The 27,063-nt window shown below is 44.3% G+C and overlaps 1 protein-coding gene across 1 annotated transcript in view; it reads right to left on the bottom strand.

The window, feature by feature from the left end:
• Nucleotides 1-467: 467 nt before the first annotated feature.
• The window catches only part of UMODL1 (uromodulin like 1), a 49,626-nt gene continuing 23,030 nt past the window's right edge, over nucleotides 468-27,063 (bottom strand). The window contains exons 11-21 of the mRNA XM_069017459.1: nucleotides 25,170-25,307; nucleotides 23,962-24,603; nucleotides 20,888-21,000; nucleotides 16,193-16,406; nucleotides 12,798-13,255; nucleotides 11,845-11,987; nucleotides 10,496-10,732; nucleotides 9,504-9,663; nucleotides 6,826-6,913; nucleotides 4,091-4,298; nucleotides 468-2,558 (exon numbers count right to left, since the gene is read on the bottom strand). Coding sequence (XP_068873560.1) covers nucleotides 4,111-4,298; nucleotides 6,826-6,913; nucleotides 9,504-9,663; nucleotides 10,496-10,732; nucleotides 11,845-11,987; nucleotides 12,798-13,255; nucleotides 16,193-16,406; nucleotides 20,888-21,000; nucleotides 23,962-24,603; nucleotides 25,170-25,307 — 2,381 coding nt within the window. The 3' untranslated portion in view covers nucleotides 468-2,558; nucleotides 4,091-4,110. The remainder of the gene's footprint in view (nucleotides 2,559-4,090; nucleotides 4,299-6,825; nucleotides 6,914-9,503; nucleotides 9,664-10,495; nucleotides 10,733-11,844; nucleotides 11,988-12,797; nucleotides 13,256-16,192; nucleotides 16,407-20,887; nucleotides 21,001-23,961; nucleotides 24,604-25,169; nucleotides 25,308-27,063) is intronic.

The following is a 27,063-nucleotide window of genomic DNA, read 5'->3' as shown; positions in this document are numbered from 1 at the left end:
TAAGAACCTATTTCTGCAAGCAAAGAACACCCAATTCTTCTTTTGGAGCACCTGTCAGAACTGTGCAAGTTAAACACCTAGGGAGGCTGGTGGGACAGTAGCTTCAGATTGAATCACCGCATTGTTGCAATGCATTGCAATAAATTGGACTGGGAATGTTAAATATTCATTTGGTTTTCTGCTAAAAAGCATGAGAAAGTATGTTCACCCTTTGTAAAGATGAAGAAAGAGACCCTTAGGAAGTACATGTATGTAGTTGTTGGTAACTGCAGTCCACTGGGGTTTGGATAAGGTCCTGTGTCATGTTTTCAGTGATGTCTGAACATTGTATTGATACTTGAATGGTTCAGAAGCTGCCACAGCCACCAAGTGCATCATCCTAATGCCTGTGACTAAATCACACAGGAAAACATAACAGCAGAGAAGTCAACAATAAGTTACAAGACTGCTTTTATTAAGATACCAAAATTCCTATAAATAGACTCAGATACAAATAGCAGTTTCTACTGAGCATGCAAGGTATCAAATACAAGCAATTGGTTCACATTTAATCCTGAGGAGTAGTGCTCAGCTTTTGTAAATGGCACAGCTCCACCAAAATAAACAGGCAGATCTCTCATCCTGTCACCTCCAAGAAGTTCAGGACTGTAAGTACCAAAAACTAGAAAAGTATTTATAGTAAAACAGCTGATCCTGTCACTGAGTGCAGAAGGCAAACACAGTTCACATTTGACAGCAAGCTGAGCAAGGGTTAAGAGACTCCCACATAACAAGAACTAATGGTTTTGTTGTTGCCCAAAGAAGTTGTGGACTCCCCACCCCTGGAAGAGTCCAAGGCCAGGCTGGATGAGGCTCTGAGCAATCTGGGATAGTGGAAGGTGTCCCTGCCCATGGGATGGTCTTTAAGGTCCCTTCCAACCCAAACCATTCTATGATTCCACATTCATCAGACTAAGACTGAGAAGATAATTTACAGTTTCACCACTTACAACTAAATGGATTTTTGTTTTTTTAGATCAGGATCTGGTAACTCTTATTTCCACAAGGAAAAGGCAAGTCAAAGTGTCTTACTCCTTACAGAGTCCCTTGAGTCTAAAGCAGAATGCAAATGATTACTCTGAAATTTATTGATATATTTAAAAGGTATATATAAAAGCTCTAAAATCAATCAGTACAACCTTTTGCAAAATGTGGAAGTCTTTTACCCAGTAATCTTACTACCTAATAGAAATTGGACTAGGAAGATAGAAAAGCCACTTTCTTGTGCTATTCTGTACCAAAAAATCAGCACTTAAGTACAGTGCCTACTAGAAACATTCATGGCTTCAAGCTAAGGACCAATTTCCACTAAGAGTTAGTTATAATGGTGTCCACTGAGCTTAAGGAGGAATTAGTTTGTCTATAAATTACTGAGTTAGATGTGACCCAGGCACAGCAGATTATCACTGTGTAGGAGGAGTGACTGCAGCAAACAGAACCAAGGGGTGGTGGGACAGGTTACTGACTCCTCTTCACCCCCCATCTTCCAACACACTCACTGAGGTGGAGATTTGGGGCAGCAGGCAAGAGCAGCCCAGGAAAGAGCCCTGCAGGACATGCTGACTGCATGGAAGAGATTTTTGCTCCAGTTTATCCATCTGAACTGACTGTTGTTGTACCCAATGGACCACGTAAACTGAGCCTGTGCTGCTGCACTGGTGGTCTTGCAGCCAGGAAAAACCCAGGTCAAATTTATAACTCTTCATTTGCAATTGGAGAGCTCTCTCTTAGGTGGGCAGCACTGTGTGGCCTGACTGCACAATCATTAGGGTCTAATTAAGCAGAATACACAGGTACCAATTGATTTAGCTGGAAAAACATGAGCTGCCAGCAACAAAAATAGTTTCTTTTTTCTTTTCTTTCTCTTCCACTGAGTCCTTGTCAATTACAGAATGAATAAAATTTAAAAACTCATGCTGAAGAACACCCTGAGTAGGTTAAGTCCCAGATCCACAGTGGCTTTTCCTTACTTGGTGGCAAATCCAATGCTTGTTTCCCATCTTCTGTATACTTAAGGCGTTGCACAATTAGGTCTTCAACACTGTTGCAGCTCAAAGTTTCAACCTCACCCTAAGTAAACAGCGAGTTACAAACTGTAAAAGAGATCTCTATGGGGGTTTGCTGATTTACTTCCTCGAATATCTATGGGAACATGCAGCTTGTCAATATTAATGGCACAAGTGATGCTAACATGGGCTCATAGTGATGTGTCACAGTGAGAACACCAGATCTTGGAACTTGAAGAGAGAACCAGAGGTCTTTGTTTTCTTCCCTTCTATTTTATCCATGGGCAAACTACCAAAATTCACTTCAACCTGGAGCTGTTGTCACAAAGAGTTCTTAGGACACCAGGGAAGAACCAGATTGCTAAGAAAAAAAGAGGTCAAGGGGGAAAGGTGGTATAGGAACCTTTTAAATACGACATTAATTTGGAAAAGTCAGTGTTGTGTAGAGCAAGGAAAGCCAAATGTTGAGTGAAGACAAACTTCAGTTCTCCAAGTGATGAGACATGATCCCCACTAGGAAAAAAAATAAAAACCAAATTAATCAGGATTGAGACAGGTGATCAACTACCTTCCAAAGACAGTAAATACAGAGGAAAGAAGAGCTGAGCAGCTCCAGCTCCTAAAAGGAGCTGTTAGCTGAGACTCCAACATGATGTATAAGCGTTATGAGCCTGGTAATTCCTTTATGCTACAATCTCTTTGCACAACTCCAGAATTCCCATTACTACGAGGTATTACTCAGGAGAGCAGAATGATGAATGCAAGAGGAGCCATTCTTGCCTCTGTGGAGAGACTCAGAGGTTTCATGTGTAGGCTTTAATTTAATGAACCTCGATATGCCCTTTATGCTGGGTTTTGGCTTCATGGTGGGATTTGTATCCCTGATGGAACTACAGCTGCTGGAGTTGTACCAAGGAGTCCCAGGTACCTTCCCTTGGGACTCCTGACACATCCAGCCCTTGGGAAGCCACCAGAGCATCACCCTCACCTGTGGCCATCTCCCAGGAGCTGCCCAGAGATGGATAAGAGGGTGGTCTGTGGGATGAAAGACAGGGAAATACAGCTAAATGTGACTATCCAAGACTTACAAGCAGGAAGCTGGGACAGCATTCCCTGCCCTTTCCCTGTGGTGTATATTAAACATCACTGTGCTCGGTCAATTGAAATGAAATATCTGCAAATGCCATCGTGATGAATCCAGGGCATTGTCCTGTGTGAGGCCAGCACCAGGGAAGGGTCACTGACTAACTCTGGCAATAATGGCAAATGAGCCCGGGAGCAGAGTCCGACCCACAGCAAACATCCTTGAGCTCTGAAGTAGCGTTAGGTGTTGTTTTTCAGCCTGCCAGCTTTCTCACTTCTCTCTCCTCCTCTTAAAGAGACAACCATGCAAATGATGGTGAGCTGCCAGAGCACACTAATTTTACAGAAAAAGTGCTGAATCCTGTGGTATCCTGGAAAAGTGTTGAATTCCCAGGTTTCAGAGGCAGAAATGTGGCAGTGGTTAAGTCTCCTCAGAGCTGTCTTTTCAGACTCTCTGCAGGCACACGGAAGCACTGCTTATGCATCATCAATATTTCAAGCTCTTTATATTTAACATCCCACTACTTTCTCAAAAAAATCTCAAAAAATAATAATTAAACCCCAGCTTTTGCAGAAAGAGACAACTTCTGAAGAAAATTTATAAAGAGAGTGGTAAAGTTTCTCTCCTTTATTATACTAATCACTGGTTTAAACCCAAAAATTACATGGGGTTTTTTTGTGGAAATGCTTATTGGTGTTTTCTAAAGTGATGTGCCATTTACTCAAAGCCATGAAGGAAGATGAAGGACACAGTGCTGTCTTCCTCCTCTTAAAGTCTGCAGTATTTGAAAACAGGGAAGAACAGCAGGAATTTCCTTCTTACTTATATGGCCTTTACCCACAGCAAAAAGGACAGCAGGTTCAAACACTCTCAAAATAAGGATGATCATCTACAAGTATTTCACCATTTCAGGAAGAGACAAACAGCTAAGAAATGTAACTGATCATAGTTCAGTACTTACATGTGGTAACCTGTGAATCACTAATCATAGAACACTTGGTAGCTGAAGTTGTCAGACTTGATCCTGAAGTTGTATCTTCCCATCTTTCTCTGGTACTGGAAAATGAGAAGGGTCACAACTCCCAGCACAAAACCAAACACAGCAAGGGCTATGAGGATGATGTACCCAATTCCCATTCCAGCCTTCTTCTCTCTCTTCATACCAGATGCTAAAAAAAAAAAAAAAAAAAATTTAAAAAATCAAGAGGTGAAAGAAAAAAGCTTTGAAATTCCTAAATCTTTTACTGGGGAGAGAAACAGTTGCCTACAAATTGCCCAACATGCCAGTATAGAACTGTGCTACAGAAGTGTATCAGCCTTCTGGGGAGGATGATTCTCTTGGAAAGGGTGTGAGAACAGTCCATGTTCTCTTTCTGCATACAAGTGTAGAGTCCTTGCAGACATGAGTGTGATTTTCAGCTAAAATAAGAATTAAAGAATCAGCGCTGGTGACTTTTTGAAATGCTGCCTTACTTTCAGGAGGACTTTAGAGGTGAAGCATTCTCCTATCTTAGTCCTGCCTCCATCCATCTATGATCATACAAATGACTGGATTTGCTTTTATCATATATGTAACTGCTCTTCAAACACGGAGTATTTGGGGAAGGATTCTCTGTGTGTGCTGGGTCTCTCAGCTCCCAGCTGAGCCAGCAGAGGTGTGGCTGGGGTGGTCACTGGAGTCACCCTGGCTTGGTCACCACGGGTTCCACTCTGCATCTGAGCAGTTATTTAGAGCCAACTGAGCAGCCCAAAGTTGTCTGCAGTGTCTGCACAAATCTGGCAGACAGGGCACACACAGGACCTGCAGGAGACCTGTGCTCTGCTGGAATAGCACCCAGACTCCGAGGGGGAGGAAAGAACAAACACCAAGTGCCCCAGTGTGGGCAAGAGTCAAGTCCCACGTTGCCAACTGCCTCCCAAGGCACCACAGACCACAGACAGAAAGTGTTCTCCTGGTTCCCTTTTAACCACTTCCACATGTTTGTCCAAATCTGCAAGCAGAAACCCCTCTCCCTTTTTCATTGTGCCTCTCTTCATGTTTGCACAAGTTCTTGTAATTCCTTCTTGCAAAGGCTCGATGCACCCACAAAAACTTGCATTTGTTTGCTTACATTTTCAGGACAGCACTTGTTTTGCCAGGCACTTGTGTGGTGCCTGAGGTACACAGAAGATAATACCACTGCACACATGCCTACAATTAGGAACAAGATTTGTGGCCAAAGGGCACTGCTAGCAACCACAGAGGTCAGTAAGAGCAGTGTCCAAGCTACATAACACCCAGGGCATCATTCCAAGGCAGGGCAAAGCAGTGCTGTGTAATATTTTTAGTCTTATTTCTGCATTTCAGCATAAAACAAAGGAATAAAGCAGAACATGCACAGTGGAAATGGCAGCCTGTAGCCAGACACAGACAGAACAGGCCCTCCTGAGGATGTGGAACAGTGGCTTTTGCTGTAACATGTGACCAGGTGTTGGCAGAGCAGGTAAAGCTTTTTCATGTTTCACTGCAGCAGTTACACCTGTTTTACCTGACATCATAATTCACGTTGTCTCCTTCAGCACAGAGATGTAGATCACTTAAAATGTGGTGTGAGTATCCAAATTGGACATAGGACACAGCAGCCAGTAGTGCTGCCTTTGCCTAGAAATCAGCATAGTACAACCCAAATAAAGCTCCTCTCACCAGAGGCCTTTTAGGGAAATGGCCATTTTTCAAAATTAGAAATGCACCAGGATCTCCAGCAAAAATGGGAGTGAGAGCTACTTGTCGTAAGAGCTAAACAAAGAAAGCTGCATTAATTACTTTTTTTTTTTTAATAACTAATTCAGAAATGAGCACTGAGGGCCTATTTGAACAGACTGTGTAATGGAAGAAAAATACATTCTTTTAAGTCAGAGTCAGTTCCTAGATCCAAAAGAACATTATGAACTGTCTACTCAAGGTAGCCACATGTTAAGACTGATACTGGTGAGCCAAAACACTCTCAGTGAGTGTTTTATGTTAATAAGTTATAAATGTAAAGCTGGAGGGGACCAAATGACTGAAAACATGAGAGACCCCAGGTGCCCTGGAAAGCATCACTCAGATTAAATGCAGAAAAGGCAGGTGCATTACAAATTAGACCTTGCTTGTCCATAGTGCTGCTGTTTGCCCTCAATTAACCTGTGTTGCACCAAATTAACCAGAGGTGCTGTGCATCAGCTGGGCTCTGCCACTCCCCCTCACCGTGGTAATGAAGTCAATACCAGGGAGCCACAGGAAAGGCAACAATGAAATCTCTTACATCCTCCGATCTGGGACTTCAGAGCCCAAAATAATTGCAGACTAACAGCAGTGTAAACACTTGGAAAACCGATTGCAGTCTGAACGATCGATGCTGCTTTCACACCTTACCGTTGAAATAATTGTTTGATTTTGTGGTTGTTGCACTTGCTACCCTGTGCAAACAGCTACACAAAGGCACTTTATCTTCCCTTCTACATTCCCTTGACAGCCTGACAGTCCCTGCTCCGAGGAGGGCACGTGCTTCTCCACGCTGCCACGTGGCTCCAGCAGGAATGCCTGCTCCCAAGGAATAGAGAGGGGCAGAAAAACCCTGTGTATCACAGGCCTCCAGGTTCCTTTGCCAGCACAAAAGAATCTTGGCGTGATAGTCATGCTGGGCCCCCTTTTTGAGGCGTCTGTTCACAACTCACCAGCTGATTTACACAGGGGTCCCCAGGATGTTCTGTGCAGGGCGATGGTTTCTCCAGCCTTCAGGAGTCGAGCCCTTGCGTGGCATCTCTGCAATGATCAATTCAAACTCCAGAAAGTCATGTGGCTTACTAATTAAAAATACAAAGCCTTCTGATGAGCTTGCGAAAGCCCAGTGCTACTCTCACCATCGGGCTTTTGTTTCTTAATGTTATGCTCTGTTAAACTGAAATTAGCATCAAAAGGAAGTCCAAAAGAAATGGCATCAGGGAAAAATCAGTATAAAATCTGTAATTAGTCACACTGAAACACACTGCTGTGAACAGACATTTCGCACAGACAACCTTTTCATTAACTTTCTGTTTATTTTAGAGAAATCTTATGGGAGAATAAATTTATCACTAATGCCAGGGTTTTGTAAGCACTTTTGTTTGGATGTTTCTCCTGCCCATGGCAGGCACAGCAGATACTGCAACCAGCACCAGCAAAAGCAGCAGCAGCTTTCAGACCCTGACGAGCCACGTGTCATTCTGGAGCTACCCACAGCTTCAGTGACATGGGAACCACTAATCTGGGAACTGCAAGTCTGGAATCCCTGTCCTGTGGGATGTTGGGGGTCAGCTGCTTTAGCTCTCTGTGAACAGCACTTGCACATGCATTTTTTGCACACTTCCTTTTTTTTCTTTGCTACCTTATCGTTTTAAGTTGCAGCCTAAAGGTCTCTGATGGGAACCAAAAGCTACTGGCATTATTCAAAAGATACTGTGGCTCTCCTGGAAGGGCAAAAAATCCCCAGAGAAACTGCAACATCATACCACCATCAGCAAAACCAGCAGGTGTCTTACCAGCTTGTGTACTCAAGAATGTCTCACCAGTGTTACCAGTCTGGCACTGGAAAACCTCTACAATCCACTGCCAGCAACAGTGCCTGGGTCAGCCCCCAGAAAAATACCCATGGGGTTACTTATGACTTTGGCCTGCCCTCAAATAGCTTTCCCAGGCAGGTGGGTCTGTTGGAGAACACATTTATGGAGGTGCTCCCTGATGGCAATGATTTTTTGGTTCCACATGGCCATGGAGCAGCCACGTTCCACCAAACATCTGCATGGTGGTGGCACATCCCTCCTCTTCCCATTCAAAGTCATGTTTCTTACTCATTTCTTACTACTCTTCAACTTGTCTATTTTTTTAGCTATAAACTTTAGAGCACCTTACTCTCTTCCACAGAGAAAACAAAGAATAAAGAGACTGAGTAAGAGGAAATAATACAAGATGTAAGTCTCAATTTTGTGGGTAAAGAGCTACATGAACTAAACCTGCCCTGAATCAAGTCAGTCTTCCCCAGAGTAACAGATAAAAGGGTCAGATCCCAGACTCAGGGCACTTTCCCAGCCATTTTTACATTATTTACAAATACCCTCTGTTCTTGCTCATCTTCCTTGATCTTTGCACCTTCTGCAGCTCCTCTCCCCTTCTTTGTAAAGCCATTTCTCACCCTGTGTAGATGTGCCTGGTGCTTGTCTTTCCCACATCACTGTTTAACCTCAATCTAAGATACTGAATTCACTGACTTTTCATAGGGGTAAATTTTACATAGGAGAAAGAACAATGCATCATATATATATTTATATTCATACTCAGCTGCAAAACTGGAGCCATCTTACCATTGTCAGTCATGTTTCCTGTCCCTACTTGATTTGTTTTGTTTTGTTTTGTTTTGTTTTTAATCTGGAGGAAGCCTTACACTTTGAGAAAGGAAACAAGCATCTTCTGGTAGCCTTTTTTAATCTTTTAGGAAGAGATCATTTGCTTTATAATTGGTTTGAACTGTGTTATTTAGAGCTAGAGGAAAGTGTTAAACAATGGGGGAACACCAAACTGCTAATGAAAACATCCTTGATAGAAAAAGATCCAGGAAGGTTGGCAGAGGAAGAGGAGAATTCCCAAGTGTCTGCTAGTAAGAAAAAAAAGCCAACAGTAAAACATACTTTTTCTTACTTCTATGTTAGCAACACATTTTTAGATAAAGTTGTGTATCACTTACTTGGAAGAGAAAAGAAACAAAGCAATGCTTTGTAGCACAGACAAAAACTGCAGTTCTTATCAGGACATGGCTTGGTTTATTGCTTTAAAAAGTACTCAGGCTTTAAAAAGCCATAGTAAACTCTATTAAAGTCACAGCCCTAGAAACTTAAAGACACTGAGCTTCTTTTCCTGGCACCTAAACTCTCAGCTGAAGAAGCAAATCTGCAAAGGGGAAAAAAACAGACAGAAAGATGTATAAATTTACTCAGACATTCTTCAGACTGCTACTCTGGGAGTTCCTATTTTATGACACATCCATCTCAGCTGATACTTTTCCAACCAGCCTAATTTCATGGCTTTTTAGTCACCCCTATGTGCAGAGGTGAAAGGTCCAGTTCTCAGGTTCCCCAGCTCTGTGCAAGCTCCATGCTTTTATCTAGGAGGATGAGGAAGGGGAAGACAGACTGACACTTCCATATGGCTGTAGTGTTTCCCCACTCCTCTCTGCTCTCAGCAGAGAACAAAGGAAGCCTCAAGAGTTATTTTAAAGCCTGTTTGGAAACATTACTCCTTCCATTGCTTTGCAGGACTCCATATGGCACTGAGAAAAATATATTTTGGGGGGAAAAACGGTGTATTAGAGCAAAACACTTACAGTCCTGCAGGTGCTTCCCGGTGTCTCCATACAAATACGAATCCTGCAGTGTAAGTAAACCACAGAATTGTTGACAAAGGAAAAGATTTTCATCTTAAATTGTGCTTTGCTCGAATTCCCATTTTCCAGCAGCGTGGTATAAGTATTGGGGATGGGACAGCTGAAAAGGGAGACAAAAAACACACAGAGCAGCTAAGGCTAGAGAAGGCAGGTTGTGGTTATAGCACAGAACTTGGGTTTCAAGGCTTTCCTTCCTCTAGGAAGTCAGAGCCAGACCCTCCATGAAGCAGCTTTGGCAGTGCAGTGGTGACAAGGGGCTGTCTGCTGCTTTATTCTCACAGTAACCAAGTAGAGATTTGAGATGTGGTTGGAGAGTTGGAGAAGAAGGGAAAGAGTAACAGAAAGAAGGATTTAAACTTGGCTTCACCAAACACAAATTGAAAGAACATAATATTAAAAGAAATAGGTTTTTTTATTGAGCAAAAGGATTATCCTGTATTTTAAGGTGGCAGGTGAGCCCAAGGTATATGACATTGGGGTGAGATCAGAGATCAAGACAGGAACAAACCTCCTCTTTCACCAGAGGCTGCTTTAATATCATGTGTGAGGAATCAAATAACCTATTTCTTCATTGACAAGAGGCACATAAGCTCTTGGTGAAGCTGAAACCACAGAGGAATCTCTGAACCACAGAGAAGGAGATAAAGAACCCACTTTTCAAATGCTCTTTCACTACTGACTGCCAAAATCACCTTCAAGTGTTTTCCTCAGGTCAGAAGCACAATTCCCTGATAAAACTGTAGGGAAGACAACAAAACTCAAGAAACTTCCACATGGCCCTTCGAAATCCCTTTTCACATCTACCTTTCTTGCTCAAAGAAGGTGTAACCAGGCCAAATGGAAAGGGACAGTGCATGTGAATGATGAGAACACACACAAAAGGCATTTAAAATATAACATGTTATTAGTCAGTACCACTGACATTGCTGTACCTGTTGCTGATAAAAACAAATGACAGGGGATCCACTGAATTATTGGTTGGAGTGGCCCAGCAGTCAGTGAGAACCACCTTGAGCTTGCTGTCTGCCCTCTGCATCCCCACTTCGATCAGCACGTCCTCACTGGCAGAGACGCTGAAATTTTTGGGGATTGGGGAGTTTCCAATAAACAACTGCATTTCTGTTCTGAAGCGTCCAGATCCGTGCAAATCCTCAAAGATGGTGTAAAGTCTGAAAAATCAATGATCCTTCTTTAAAGACCACAAATTTGACTGTAAGTTTCTGCAAGTCATAAATCAGTGCCTGTGACTCCACACATTTAAATAGCGAAGGGTTATCTGCAGTCCAGGATGTCAGGACACTGTTCAAAAGGAAAGGTGAAAATGCATCGAGTTTTCAGCTGGGAAGGTAGAGAGCATGGAAACACAAGTGGGAAAACCCAAAGGGTAGAATGTCTCAGCAATTCAGATAGGGCAGAGAGAAATGCCTGAGCGGAGCAGAACGGGAACAAGACTATGACCTCTCTGAAAGCTCAAAATAAGGACAGTAAAAGCTTTGTGTAGAAGAGAAGAGCCAAAATAATGAGACAGGGCAAATCTGAACTGAAAGGCCTGAGAAAATTACAAAGCTCCAAGAGAAGTGGCCTGACAAAGGCTTTGCTGAGGAATAGAAAGGAAAATACAATCTCTAGACAGGGCTAGGAAACAAACTGGGTTTGGTGCCAAGAGTTGAAGCACGATGATAAACAAGAGAGGAGGTGCATTTGTATGAAGGGAGAACACTCCCCACAAGAGCAAAGTTTGTGGTGTCACATTTTTCTATGAGCACAGCTTTGATTTTCTGTGAAGTGTGGCTCTGATTCCATCTTACTTGAAGATGGGGCCTTCCACAAGAAAAAAGTATTTGCATGACGTATCTACTGGTTTTTCAAGTTGACCAAATAAGGATTTGTGGGGGGTTAAAAATTGCCATTCTCAGAAGCCACACAGCAGTCTGCAGGCCCCCATCAGTGAAAAGATATATGATATGTTCCAAAAGCAGGAAAATGCTGTTATTTCTACAAGGGATTGCCCAGGAAGGCAAAGAGGAGTCAGGAATTCTGACTCCTGAACCAGTGGTTCCCAAAGCTTTATTTTCACCTGTGGTTTAGCCAGGTAAAGGCCAAGCTTGTTGGAACTCCTGGCACATTAGTTGGAGTAGAAGAGAAGCACATAGCAGGGATCTCCTGAGCACAGCACTCCCAGGCTGGCAGACTGATCCAAGAACTGTCACTGGATACAGCTACAGTCCCTGGGAGTTTTCCCAATGCAGCAGCATTTCAAACAGAGAGAGTTGTTCCTCACCCTTCTGCAGTGTACCCAGAGGAAGTCAAGACATCGTTCTGAAACACGCAGTGAATGGGACTGGCAATGCTCAAGTGGTGGATTATTCCCTGAGCAGAAACCTCATTCCGAAGGGTGGTTTTCACTACAGTAGTAGTCATGTTCTGCAGCACAGAAAGGAGAAAGCACAGCCTGTGAACATCAGTGTTTCCAGGGACATAGCAGAGCTTTCCATCTTCAGGTGCTTGGGTGTTCCCCACTCTCCTGACGGCAAAAATCAAACAGATTAAACCTCCAGTATCTTTGTTGCTGCACAGGGAGACAATGAAAATCCACCAGTCTTCCCCCTTTTTACCTTTTTACCATATCACAGAATCATACAATCACAGAACAGCTTTGGCTGGAAGGGACTTTAAAAGTCATTAAGTTCCAAACCCCCTGCCATGGGCAGGGACACATTCCACTAGACCAGGTTGCTCAGAGCCCCATCTAACCGGGTCTTGAACCCTTCCAGGGATGGGGCAATGATCATTGTGAATGATCATCAAGTGAATTTCTGTACCTAGGCATGGTCTGAGCATAGCCAGTGGTTTGGGGTCTGAAGAGAGCTAGCACTCTTTGTCCCCACACCTGGTAGCAACTGAAGTATTTGTCAGCATGAGACAATGAAATTGCTTTTAAGAAAAGACAGCTGCAAAGGGAACCCAGAAGAGGCATGGTAAGTGTCTCTCAGTTTGGAGAGGCCCTTGAGTTTTGCTGCCTGACCTCAAAGAGTCCCCTTCTCATTCATGCTTCTCATCACACACTGAGAGGTAATTTTCCGTCACAGGAAGGGGATTTCTTTCTCCAAAGGAATTTCAGCAACTAATAGACTGTACACCCAACTAAGGGTCTTCCACTGCCTCTCCCCTCCTGAAAGAGAGAAAAAAAAGCGTTCCAGAGCTTGTTGGCATTCCCTTGATCAGAGGACTTACGGTCTCAACTTGGGTGCCACAGTCACTCCAGGCTGCCTGCAGCACAACGTGGGTGCCATTGCTGGTGCTCACATTGCAGCCAGGCTCCCCCAGGAACAGGGAACTCTCTGGGATAGACTCCTGCTGCAAGAATCTCTTCTGGATGGCGAGGACGATCCTCTCAATTTCACAAAACACGCTCACTGCGTCTTGAATGGAAACCTCCTGGGTGGGTTTGACAAGGGGGACTGGAGATGCTCGAGGAGAAACATCAAGAGTTGCCATGGGATCCATGGTGAGAGGAGGCAGCACTGTGCTGGAGAACATGGTGTCCTCCAGAGCTTCATGCTCAGCAGGAGAGAAGTCCAGTGAAGCAGGGGAGGAAACACGAGTTGAGGTTTGCAAAGATGTCACAGGCAGAACTGTGCTGTGCACAGGTTTCTCATCCGTCACTGTTGCCTTCTGGCTGAAGGGAAATGCTGAAGAGTGCCAAAAATAAAGGAACTGTTGTGATTTACAAGTTCAGATTGGTCTCATCAGGCAAAAGCAAACTCTTAGGAGGAAACTCACAGTCACTGGCAGGAAACTAGCTTCTTTTGTTCTTTTAACCTGCTCTACTTACTGCCCAAGCTGGGGCTTTTTTAAAAAAGGAGCCCAAGAGACACATAAAGTGCCCATCAGTAAAGCTGAAGTGCTTTATTTCCTGGTAGCTGCACTAATTAGTGTGTAACACATGTACATACAGCTTTTGGAAGATCAGTACTTGCACAATATCCCCCACTGGAAGTTGCTCAACAAGTGCTTGTATGTTTTTGCCTGGAGCTGTAGGAGACTGCCCAGTTCTGGCTGGGGGCATAGAAAGGAGTTTGACAAAAAACCTGGCCTCATTTGTGACCAGTTACTACCCAAAAGATGGGACCTTGAGTGCTTTGGAAAACCCATTTTGGGAGAAGTGTGGGACAAACCTCATGTGGCAGCCCCATATTGCACAAGTGTCTCCTCAGAGAGATGAACAAATGCAGCAATCAGTAATGGTTCCAGGAAGGAAAAGTGGGCGAAGAGGGAAGCACAGGTTCAGATCAATGTGTGTGTCAAACACCCAACATCCAGCACAGGTCTGGGGTTACTCCCTGGTTATACCCTGAGTATTCACCCACTACTGACTGAGAGAGAATCAAGATAATAAACTCCATTTTCAGGGAAGCATGAACAACGTGTCTCATCGCTCAAAACTTCCCTTAAATAATTTTAGTTGCTTAAACATAAAAATACCATCTCTTTCCCAAACAATATATAAAATCTGTACACATACATAAATCCTTCTGGAACTGCCCAGCTTCTAGAAATGCCCTGAATGAAAAAGTTGCTGATTTGCACAATAGAGGAAAGAAAATAAAGTTGGAGCTCCTGCAGAGCTGGATCTCCCAGAAACTTGTTATCACATTAATATCTTAGTTAAACAAAACTGAACAAAGGCTGGTGTCAATTGACAAATCGCTGTGGCTTCAGTAAAAACATTCTTTATCGCCGTGGTTACAAAACCAAATATAAATTACTGAAGAAGCCTAAGAGAATTTAGGAGATTAAAGACCCATCATACATCAGCTAACAAATGGCCTGAGGAAAGAGAGAAGCCAGAGGAATCAGCTCATACAAAAAGGTAGTTTGTAACACCAGCATTTCCTCCCTGCTGCCATACAGAGGTCAAGCCACCTATCAAGTACTTTCTGTTACCTTCTCTATTACCTCCTCTGTCCCCTCTGCCTCTGCTAATGAAAATCACCAATAATCTTGGCAATCCTGTCTATTTTTTGAGGCAAATATGAGAAACAGAACTGTTAATAGAACCTTACAGCATTAAATATTAATATAGTACATTCTCATCCTGAAGTGCTCAACAGCCCAAGGGGATGCTTCTAACCCCAGGGGCCTCCTCAGTTTTTCCCCATTTCACACTCCTGAGGAGATGCTGAGTAAATGCCCAGCATAAGCGAAGTAGAAAGCTTGTGTGACTGGTCCAGGTTGCAGTCTAGTTGCTGTCTTAATTTTTACCTGGCCAAAATTTTCATTTTTGAGGGGAGAAACATGCTTTTACTTCTCTTTCTCTTTCCAAAATCTAAAAACCAGGGCAAACCATACCATAGGCAGGACTCAGAAAGCAGCACCAACCACTGCTCTATGGGGACCTGTCCCTGCAACAAACCCTTTGTTTTAGCCCAGGTTTGAAGGGGGCAAGCACTCTACAAAGCACTACCACAAGATAGTTGTGATCCTATAAATTCCCAGTGATTTGGTATTTTTTTCAGAGGTGACTTGTGAAACAGAATTCAGCAGAATTCTCTTAGTCAGGAGACTAATGTTTCTTCTTACTTACCTCAATTACATACAAAAGAAAAGAAGTTGTAAAATCAGCCATCATGCTGGGCTTGGCAAAGTGTGGGCTTTCACCTGAAGACCCACAGGTGTGTGAGGGAAACAACTATTCCCACTGCAGAAGAATTCACATGTTCATTTACTTCTTGGGATTCCTATCTCATGGAAAAATTATCAGTGCAAAGCACAGGGTAATGTGTTCTTGAAGAATTTTAAACAGTGCTAGTTACGGCTGTGTTCAGGGACCCATTTCCACTGGTAGCTTATAAACCCCTCAAGTCATGACCACTTTTTCTAACATCTGATGCCGTGATGATTTTTTGCCTTTTCTTTTGTACCCCTGTTATACCTTTTTACAACTTCTGTATTCCTAGTGCTTTTTGCCTGCATTCTTGGACTTGTTTGTCAAGCTTAGGAGAGTAAATATTTTAGAAGCTTTGTATTTAGGGATCAGTGTGCCCCAGAGCCCAAGGTCCTCTCCAGAACACATTCTGTAAACTAAGATAGAACCATCCAGGGGAAGGTTCCTTGGGGAGGGGGGCTCACTTGAGCCTCTAATTGGGAAATCTTTGATAGATTTGCTAATTAGTAACACCTATAACGTGATACTCGATCTATTGTGTGTGTGCACTGCGGTGTGCATTGGAGTGCATTCAACCTGGACGTGTGCACCTAAGGATCCTTAAAATAAATACCAAGGTAAAATCCCTTTTTCCCTCCTAACCATGCTTGATTCTTGATTTTAAGACCAGGAAAAGGCATCACATCCCCTTGCCTTTTTCTCTCTAAAACTGATTCTGGATATAGGCAAAAAGACCAGTTGGTTTTATCCTTTTGGATCAGTGGTACCTCACTTCCTACATCACCTATGGGTGTTCTCTGAAAAACTTATTGGATGGATAAGCAGGAGCAATATAAGGAGAGAGAAAGGCTTTTCATCCGTGTGTTTTCCAGATGCTTTCACCTCAGAAGATACAGATTAATAATAGCCTTTGTCATCTGTCTAGTTCTGAAGAGCTACTGGGGCACAAGCTGCTCCTTACTGTGCATGGAGAGGCTGCTCCTGTCAATGGTGAAGTAGGAGCTGTGTTCGAAGGCCTCACGAAAAGTGGTGATGACGTGGTGGACATCCACATCTTCTGCAACCAGCAGATTGAAACTTACCACTGTGGTCCCATTAGTAACACCCGTTACCAGCACTTTAATCAGACCAGCATCCATCTGCTGAAGCACCTCAAGGGGCAGAGATTTATGCACCTGGAATAAAAACAAAATGTACATGGACGTGGGCAGACGGAGCAATTACATTTCAGGCTGTGTACACTGCCCAGAAATGAGTGTTGTGCTTCCTTCTCTGGAGGGAAGCAGCAGAAAATTGACCTTTTGGTTTGTAACATTTTCATTCCAGAGCAGCTGAAGGATGTGGTGCATATTTAAGCATGAATATTAAACAAGCCAAGCGATTAAGATATCTCATCTGTCATTTGGCACAAGACCTTGCCTCTGCTAACAGAAAGGCAGGGAGGGGACTGCAGGGACAATCCCATGTTCAGCCTCTCAAAACGCCTCTGGGGAGAGGAGCAATCCAGTGCAAGGAATTGCTGGTGGAACTAAAGATTCTCCTGACACTCCACACTGCCTCAGAGGGCTCTCTCAGCCCAGAAGTGTTACAACTTAGAGCAGGTAACCTTCAAGCCTTGCTTTACAGCTGATTTCTCACCAGAGCCAAGCAAAACCCACCTCTTTTTAAATGCCCAGACCAGGGTATTAAGGGGGCAGGTGGAGGCTACACTGTGGCCACCTCCAACCACATCTTCCTCTGCATGATTCCTGCAGGAAATATCTGGAGCAGCAGGGCTGGATTTCAGCCATGAGTTTAAGGCCAAGTTTATTTCAGTGGTAATGCTCGGGGACCCCAGCAGTGACACCCACCAGGAAGAGCCCAGGGAAGAGGCAAGCGCTGGGAGGCATCAGGAGAAGCATCCTTGTTTGCCTTGCACCCACACACAGAGCCTGGTGCCTTTAGTGCTGGATTCTCACAGCTTCTGCACCCCTTGTGCCCTGCCTGCTGTGCACTACCCAGCCCTGACTTCCCTGCTGTCTGATACCCAGCCCTGAGGCGGTGCCAGGATTTGCAGGTGTCCTGCAGCCCTTTCCTGAGCCCTTTCCTGAGTCACCAGAGCTGATGTGTTTCTCGTGCTGGGTGCCAAGGTAACATGGCACAGAGCAAACCCCACGTGTGCCCCTGGAAAGGGCTCCCATGTGCCTGCAAGTCCCACTCAGCAAAGCTTGGGGTGCCCCATGGAGCACGCAGGCAGAGCTGGGAGGATGGAGACAGCTGACTCCTCTCTAAAAACCTGGGCAGAATGTAGGTTGGCCCTGTCAGACCCCAAATCTCCCATTTCACTAAGACAGGGCCTCTTGGGCTCCTTCTACTCTTTCTTTCTGCTGTTTCACAAGCAGGTACTGAAATTTGGAGTTCAGACCTAAGTTTTCAGCTTTCATAGTTTTTGTCTGAAGTTCTCAACATTAAACACAGACACCTGTGACATCCTCTTAGCCCACCCTGATTTCATCCTCTTTCCCTGTCTATCCTGAAATTTCATTTTATCAGTTCTTTTTTTTCACAGAATCACAGAATCACTTAGGCTGGAAAAGACCTCTGAGATCATCAAGTCAAACCTTTGGCCAATCCCCACCTTGTCCCCAGCCCAGAGCACTGAGTGCCACCTCCAGCCCTTCCGTGGACACCTCCAGGGATGGGCACTCCAAACCTCCCTGGGCAGCCCCTGCCAAGGCCTGAGCTCCCTTTCCATGCGGAAATTCCTCCTGGTGTCCAACCTGAGCCTCCCCTGGCCCAGCTTGGGGCCGTTTCCTCTTGTCCTGTCCTTTGTTCCCTGGGAGCAGAGCCCGGTCCCCAGCTGGCTACAGTGTTTGTTTGTTTGTTTTGTTTCTGTCCTTATTCCTATTTTTCCTCCCAAAGCAGGACTCGGAGCTTGAAAAGCGTCGGGGCACATTCACAGTATTTGTATTTAGCCACTAGGTGACACTACAAAACCCTTTATCCAAGAGACTCCAGGATTTCCCAACAGGTACCACACCCCGGGTTATCAAAATAATGCTTGATGAGGCAGGGCTAGAAAAAAAAGGAGGGGGGGGGGGAACTGAACGTTTTGGACAGAAATATTCAATATATAATACCCTTGAGTATGGGGTTTTCTTACAAGAGAAATTTTCTTCAGGTCTGTCATTGTACTGCAATTTCTGTAGCACACAAAGGAAACCTAAGCAGGGAGTGCACTGACAGTCTGGTAACTGGGAATAAGTAAGTAAAAGGTAAATGAATTTGAACAGAAAACTGCATGAATCCTGTTTTTTCACTCTGTTTTTTTAAAAATCCCTCCCCAGTGTCTGTGGTTTGGCTGCACCTTCAGGAAGAAGGGACCAGAGCACACATCTGCCCAGCCACCATCAGCAGCAGCTTCCAGGATGTGGATGTGGGCAAACTCAAACTAAAAAAGGGGTGAAATTACACTGGAATAGTGAAACTTCCTTAATCCCTGTACCAACACTCATCCCATATTCAGATGGCTTTAACTGCAATCATTTTAGGTGCATTCAGCTACACAAACATAGGCTTTGTGCCTTCCAAATGAGGGGGTCACCTTCATAAGGCATTATCATTTATTAGTTTCACACCTCTTGTCACTCAGCTAAGTTTAAGACACCCAAATTCAAAACAAGCTTTCCACTTGGGAATTTATTGCACCTCAGTGAATGTGTTTTCAACTCAAACCTTTTTCTTTCCCGACTGATTTTCTTGAGGACATGCCATGGTACTCTTTTTGGGGTGTTGCAAAACACAAGCTGAATGAATCCCAGGACTTAAATACTCTTTTACCTTTAGCCATGTTTTTTTTTAAGCTGCATTACAAGAAAGGCGGTGGAACTGGCCTGGACAATGACAGTGCAAGTTGTAACATCAAGTTTTTACCTCCTTCTCATCTACACATTATTTAAAGGATGATATTTCCATTTGCTGTGCTGCCAGTTTAACCACATGGCACTTAAGTGCTGGGGCTAAAGAACATTATACACATTAGGATTTATAAATCCTCTGAATTGTAGATGGTGAGTCCAAAGTTTAAAAAAAAATCTCTGCCAAACTGTATTTAACTGGAACCTGAGAGTGCTTTTAAAGCTCATAAAACTTTCCTCATTTACTTTAAAAGACCCATTTCTGGTCCTCATAACCTGAAAAGAAATTATACAGATTTTTCTGGTCTCCTAAATTTTCTTTGGCATCTAGAAATGCAATATTTGTAATATTATTTACAGCAGCTATGCAATTATAGCCCATATACAGTGGCTCAGAGGTGGAAGGAATCAACACTAACACATCTCTCCAGCTGATCCACGAAACCAGAGTGCTGGGAAAAGGAGTTAGTTCCTTATAATCACAAGCAATCACTTTCTGCCTGAAAACTTGAGACCCAGGTAAAACTGACACAAAACTTTGTTTTGTTCCTTTATGCAACCATTTTACAATTTTTCCTAAATATATTAGTCCTCATGATTTTCTGGACTAAGATACCTGACTGAACGAAGAAAATACATTAATTTCAGTCCATTTCAATACTGTGCTGTTCTAAAACAGCCTCGGGCAGAGTGTGGTGCTGAATGAGAGCGAGGTCAATGGAGAATTGCTCCCTTTTCACTTTGCTAATCACATCACTCTCGTTTTGTCACAGTTTTTCTGATGTGACAGCTTGGGGCCAAAGCAGCTCCAGGAAAGCTGTGCTCTCCTAACACACCCAGAAAGGTGCAAACCAGTCAGGACCAGTGGGAAACTGATTTGATGTCCAGGAAGGATAAATGGATCACCCTCTTCCCTCCCTGCAGCCGTCTGTGACCCCAGGCTGGGCTGGCCTGTGCCCTGTGCCCCTGTGACAGCTGTATTCCAGTGGCACATCGTGGCTCTGTCCCCAGTAAGTCTGGGGAGGCTTCTGCAGGATTTGAAAACCCATAAAATTGCCAGTGATGGATTTATCACCACACTTATCAAGGCCTCTGAAAACACAGACAGTGAAGGGGAGATAAGGAAGGCAATAAAGCAGCCCAGCATAACCAGAAGCTTTCCAGGCATGGGTGTGTTTGAGGGAGCATCAGAAGGAGCAAACTTCTGATAAATTCACTACAATATTAGATACTGTCAAAGGCAATGCCCGAGAATCCTGAGAGGGTTAAAGGTACTGCAGATACCATGTTGTGCTTTGATATCCTGCACTCTAATTAGAAGTGAGGGCAGAGGTGACTTTTCAAGAAACCACTCCCTTTCCAGATATGGGGCTACAAAATCCAGGATGATTACAAGAACTCCCAGCCTGGAGGTACTGCTACAAAAGATAACAACAATCATTCAGCTAATTAGTATAGTGCTGTTCAGGGCAAGGGTATCAGAGCACTTTGTGAGTTCCATTAACTTTCCAGCACACCCCTGGAGGAGATCAATAATTCAGTATAACCAGGCATGAGAAGCAGAGGACATGGAGGCACCAGAGAATCCCAAAATCCTGATCTCCCTCTAAAGATCCACACTCATCTCAGGCAGTCAGGGGAAGCCAGACCCTACAGGTGTGTCAAGTGACACACATGAGTTATCCAGGCTTTGGGGGAAAAGACCATACATGGGGTTTTACTGAGACAGGTAACAGGTCACGTCCTTCTTCCCCACTTACTTCATCAACAAAGAGCTGTGCAAAGGTCTGATATTCCTCACTGCTTGTATTGCTAAAGCCTGGAAAGTATTCCATGTTTGTTATCCAAACTGTGCCACTAAGTTTCTGGAAGTCTGCAAAGTAAGAAAAAAGACAATTTAAATATGTGTTTTATGGACTGTAGTGCATGGACAGGTATGTGACAGTGTCCAACATTCCTGGCCACATCCATCAACCCATAGCAGCAGAAGGCCAGCCCTCTGAAATGTAGCCAAAACCCCAAAAGTCTAAAAATAAGACACCCAGCATCTTAGTCTGCCCTGTCAGAGCCCCAGACGATTCTCGAGAAAGGCACTGACCTCCTGTAGGTCTTTTATCTGCCAGCTCTGCCTTGGATGCTCTGGGATGTCTGAAATGCTGCTCTATTCGGGCACTGGAATTGCTCTCCCAGGCTCAGCTGGTTGTCCCACCAATCCCTCCAGAGGGAAACCACTGCAGCACCAAGTCCTCCTTGCAGCCTCAGAGGAAGGCTGGGTGGCTGCCTGAGCTTAGACATCCACACTTTGGACAGCTGTGGTGGGACAGGATGAATCCCAGCTGGGTGTACACTTCCCCATTAATTCACATCTGCTGAATGGCATTAAGGCAGACTCAAACATTTTAGTTTATTTCCCGATTTCTCTGTGTTTCCCAATATCTCTGGGTTTGGCATTGTTACTGTGGTCACTGAAGGTGATCAGAGATGAGAGAAAGGGCTTCTCAAGGCACGATTTGTGCCCCTGGCATCCATTTAGTGATGACTGCTATCACCCAACACTGTGACCATTGCCAGCAAATTGCCTCCACTCTGCCCCCAGCTCCTAACAAATCATCACTCCTGGCACAGCAAGACCTAATGTCTCAATGGTTTATATAAATATAGGATAGTCTTCACCCAAAACTTCAAGAACTTTGTCATCTGGCTAAGGATTCAGTTTAAAATTGTGAATCAAGTTACCAGTCTTTACTTTCTGGTGTAGCAACCTGCTTTCCTCCCTGCACACACCTGAGTGCATCTCCACAGGATACCAGGCACCAGGTTCCAGCTCTGACACTGTCAGACTCCTACATTCAGTTTTCATCTCCCATTTTAGCTGCTTTCCTTGAAGCAGCAGGAATTATAAAGCTCTGCATAAACTCTGTGGATGACTTTACATCAAAGTTCTACTCACACTGGAAAAATAATCATTTGAACTGGGACAGATACTGGAGAAAAAGAATTAATAATCAGGTAAAGCTTTGCAGAGGAGGGGAGAAATGCCTGCTTGAAGCAAGCCACTTGTCATAGGTTAGCCCCAACCCGCGACACCACTGAAGGAGGGTTCCTTTATCCCAGCATAATTCTGATCCCAAAGGAGCCCTCACCACCACCAGTCAGATCAAAGGATTTGGGCAGGGTTTTTTTGCCATCTCTTGTCCTGTCACATGAACACAGGTATTTAGGGGATAAAACACATCTCAGGCGAGAGGGGAAAATGTTCTGAACAATTCTCAAATAATAATAAAAAAACCCTGGTATTTAAAAGACCAGACTATGAAAAATTGGCTGAGGTTGAGCCTCCAGGTCAGAGGTGATGCCACAAGGAGGAGCTGCATATGAAACTTCACCAAATGTGGGCATTTGCCCTCTGAATTTGCTGCCCTGGGCTAGTGAGATGCCACTCTGGTCACTCTTGCTCTTATTCCTTAGGCATAATCCTTTCACAAGCTTCTTTCCCAGCAAAAGCTCTTGGTTAAATATTTGACTCATAAGGAATATAAAACAAGTTTTTACGAACTGAACTTTTTTTTGTGTAGAATCCTTCCGTTTGTTTTCCAGCTGGGAGAAAACAACCTTTATGGGGTTTTTTTGTCAGTTAAAATTAGCTAATTTTATACTTAAAACAAACAAACAAACAAACAAACCGCAAACTCACTTTGTTTTCATTAAAAAAAAACCAAACACATTTTTTAGGAGGACAGAAGACAGGAGCTGAACAGGGCTGCGCCAATGCCCTGTTCAGCTCCTGTCTTCTCTCCTCCTAAAAAAGGCAGGGCAGGGTGGCAGGAGGGGAGCAGGGCTGGGGGAGGAGAGAGGCTGGAGAAGCAGCAGAACTGGCCTTACATGGCTGAAAAAGGCATTTTCCAGGGAGAAAGGAATGAAGGAGAACCAGAAGTGGGGCTGGATGAGTGGAGACCACCAGGAACACGAGATCACAGGGGAGGGGGAGAGAAAAGAGCAGAGTGAAGTGTGACTTGGGATCAGAGAGGTGTGGAGGGCATGAGAGACACAACAAAGACAAGCAGAAGCAGAACTGACATAGGCAAACTGAATAGTGACACACTACAGAAAAAAAATATATTTAGTGATGGGCAGAGACAGCAGCTGTCCTATCTCAAACAAAACTGTAATTTTAAGACCAAATCTGATTCTTTGACATATGATTCATCTCCAACCAACAGAAAAATCCCCTCATTAGCTGCAACACGTCTGCCCAAACCCAAACAGATGAAACCTTTGCCAGCCTTGTTGCTCTCAATTACAGCTCTTGAAACTCTGTCTCACAGGTTTCCAGGCAGCTCCTGCCTCACAGGGGATTTGTGAAGGACTCTGACTAATCATCCTCTGCTGAGAGGAATGGGAAGGCAGGTCCTTTTCCTCCCCAGCTCCCTAAGTTAACTCCATAGACAGCTGCTGCTGCAGTGCCCCGGTGCCAGAGGCTGCAGGGAAAACCAGGATTGCGGCAAAAGGGCAAGCAGCAAATGTTGCCGTGAGCCACTCGCAGTGCACTCTTTGATGTGCTTCCTCCTCTTTGAGCTGAAGAAATGTAACATCAATAAAAGCAACTGCTAAATTGCCAGGAAGAGGAATCGTTTTCACAAGCTGATTTAGAAAAGAGAGAGTGCCGATTCCTGCAGAAAATATCATTGATATAGAAAAAATTGCAGACAACAAGAAAATTACTTTGACATTGAAAAAAATAGTTTTAGATGCCTTTTTCCCAACTCTGAGTGGGGCTTTGCTTCTCCCCCAGCTGAATTCCCACATGTGCAGATCCCGTGGGATGTGTACTCACTGCGGTCTGGGCTGGGGGCTGCAGAGGTGCCTGGCAAAGCAGGTGACCCCAGGGCTCCAGTGTGCTCCTCAGACCAAGAGCTCTTCTCTCTCCCCACCTCTCCATCTGCTCTGAGAGTGGCGTTGAGGGTGGGAATGTTCCCTGTGCCCAGCAGAGCTGTGTCAGGGCCACCTCCCGTGTGAGTCCTGGTGGCAGCAGAGGCTGTTTGATTTGGAGACAGCCAAACTGAACTGAGTTGCTCTTGCCTGGCCGTGCCCATGGGCACATTTGGGAGAGCAGCCTTGGCCACGGAGCTTTGCTGTGATGGACTTGTGGCTTCTGTGCCCACGGCCAGTGCCCCGCTGGGTGTGACCCCCGTGGCCGTGGGGCTGCTGTCCCTGCTGAAACCCATCTGTGGGGCCAGACCTTTTTCCCAAGGGGTTGGAGGAGCACTGGTGGGACTGTGGGATGCTTGTTTGTCACCCAGGGGCAGCACAGCAGCAGGGAGGAGTGTGACGGTGCTTGACTCCGGGTCTGCAGCAGCCACCGTCCCGCTGGTGGCAGTGGGAGCAGGGCCTGCAGGGCTTCCTTCTTCAAGAGTAAAGTCTGTGCTGTTTCTTATTTCAGGAGCCATGGTTTCAGTGAGAGGATCCACAATCTCACCTGCAACACAGTAAACACTCCTTGAAATGGGGCCTCAAACTGGGTGAGGAGGCACCAGGGCCTGGCCTGAAAATGGCCCCAAGGCCACTCAAGCCCCCATGGCAGCCTTACAAAAACAGGTGTTGGATGTTCATGAACACATTGTAGAATTTGTGATTTTTATGGGGTTGAATCTGATTTTTATGGGCTTGTGCTGACACAAAGAAGCAGAGTTGATTCCTGGGTCTCCTGGGTCTGGTTGGCAAGGCCATGGATCAACTCAATGGGAGGAAATTAGCCACAGACATAGCAAAGAGGGAAAAGTACTCCTTGAAGTTATCAGGCTTATCAAGGAGGATCTCAGGGAGATTTCATCTGGAAATATACAAATATATATATATATATAGGGGTTTTTTTTTCCAAATAAATAAATAAATAAAGTTTCAGATCGGTCATATACAATCCCTCAGGCACAGACTGCAAAGGTGCAATTATATGAACAGATGCAATAAAAGCAGATGTGAAAACCCACAACTTATTCCAATGTTTCATGGCAAAGAAAAACTACATGCCAGCCTTTTTCTCACCCTCACAGTTTCTTCCAGGTTGGGTTGGGTTGGTATCCACGGTTGTCTTGGTTCTGCACAGGTAGGAGCCCATCAAATTGATACACTCTGCAAACACAGAGCAGTCATTCTCAGCTTGGGAAGCACATTCATCCCAGTCTGTGGGACCAAAACAAGAACATGGGTCAGAGAGAGCCTCCCTGCTGGCTGCCTTGAGGTAGAAATAATCATTAAGTAGTCCTTTTTAAATGTATTTATGTGGTCTTCCTTTTTCATCGTTTACCTGTCAGCCAAGTTCTGAGTGATGCAGAACACTATGTTTTGTTATTTTCTTTTTCTTGTACTCTGAAAAGTATTTTCTCTGAGTAAAAACTTTTTAAATAATTGTTTTTAGAAGTAAACACATTTAAAGTGAAAAAATGCTCGAGGTTTGTACTACAATTATATCAAAAGCACTCACTATACCGAGCTCTGTGTACAGCACCTCCAGATGTATCAGGTAATTAATAGATCTGTTACCACTAGCTACCAGCAGATACAACGTTAAATAGAGACTTAATCCAAATAATCTGCTTCAAATAGAAAGTAAATGCTAGTAACTCCCACGGGAAGCACTCTTCTGTTCTTAACAGAGGAAGTGCTAAGGGCAAAATCTCTTTTTATACAATTTTTCTTCTCAATAGTAATACTGTAAAACTGTGACCCTCTTTCTAGTAGTGTCAGAAAAGACATCCTGATTCATCAATGCATGAAGATGCTCTAAGGGTGTTCCTTATGTTTGATTTCAGCTGCTCTGAATCAGTTAGAGATGCTTTTTCATGCAGTTGTAGACCTATTTTATTGCTGAGTCTCTTCTCCTTTGAGGAATTTATATCTGGAGTCTTGTGTTGCCATTCACACCCTGTTCCAGAAAAGTTGCAAAGGCTGAATTAGTCCTTTGAACATGAACAATGCCAGTGAATCCCAGGTGAGCCTTCCCCGTGTGATTCCCTCGTGCACTCACCTTCGCTGCCTCAGAGCCCTGAGAGAGGGAGAGCAGCAAATGAGGCTAAAAACTGTGTCTTGGGACAAATCATTCTGATCAGAGCCTAGAAAATTGTTCTGAATAACAAATTAACATAAGTCCTTGTCCTGCAAACCTGCAGATTAATAAGGATGATTATTTCTCTGAAACAAAGGAGTGCCCCATTCCCTGTGTATGCACACACATGCACTCATCTTGCTGCTTGCTTTTCCTGCCTTCCAGCTAGTATTTCAATTCTTTTTACTTTTTTGTCATTGGGTAATTGCTGTGTCCATGATAGTTTCCATTAGACAATTTCATGTGCCTGTGGCCAGCAGCTGCCATACCACGTTCCAGCCTAAGCCACTTAGAGGGAATGCAGAAGGGTGCGGGATCGACTGAACACCAGAGATGAAATCTCGTGAATTCCTTACAGCTGCTATGAAGTAATTGTGACTCTTGCTGGCTTCCAACGCCATCTGAGAGATGCTAATTGCCAAATCACTTACATTCACTGCCTCCATTGTCTCTGAGGGTTTCCTTTCTCCTCACTTAGCACGGCTTTTTAAGCAAATTCCTTCACCTCTGATGGCCACGTTCAATCATGCATCAGGTCAAAACATTGGCGCTGACTGGTGCATCACTTGTGCACGTCCACACACACACACTGCACTTTCTTCCTCTCTAAACCATCACATCTCAGCCAAGATGTGTTTTGGATTCTTTTTCTGCACTCTTGGCACCTCTCTGGCCTTTCACCTTTGGCACTTCTCTACACACACACCTCAACCAACAGTCCTAGTCCAAAAATTTTTTAAAAAGCCACCCTTGTGTACATTCTGATTACGTATTATACCTGTAAGGGGTATGTGCAAAGGGTAAAAATCTGTGAAATTCCCTCCCGAATGATGT

This window comes from Aphelocoma coerulescens, chromosome 1 (genome assembly GCF_041296385.1).
Source record: "Aphelocoma coerulescens isolate FSJ_1873_10779 chromosome 1, UR_Acoe_1.0, whole genome shotgun sequence".
NCBI lineage: Eukaryota > Metazoa > Chordata > Aves > Passeriformes > Corvidae > Aphelocoma > Aphelocoma coerulescens.
Note: the sequence above shows the minus strand (reverse complement) of the source record. Positions and strands in the feature narration are given on the sequence as shown.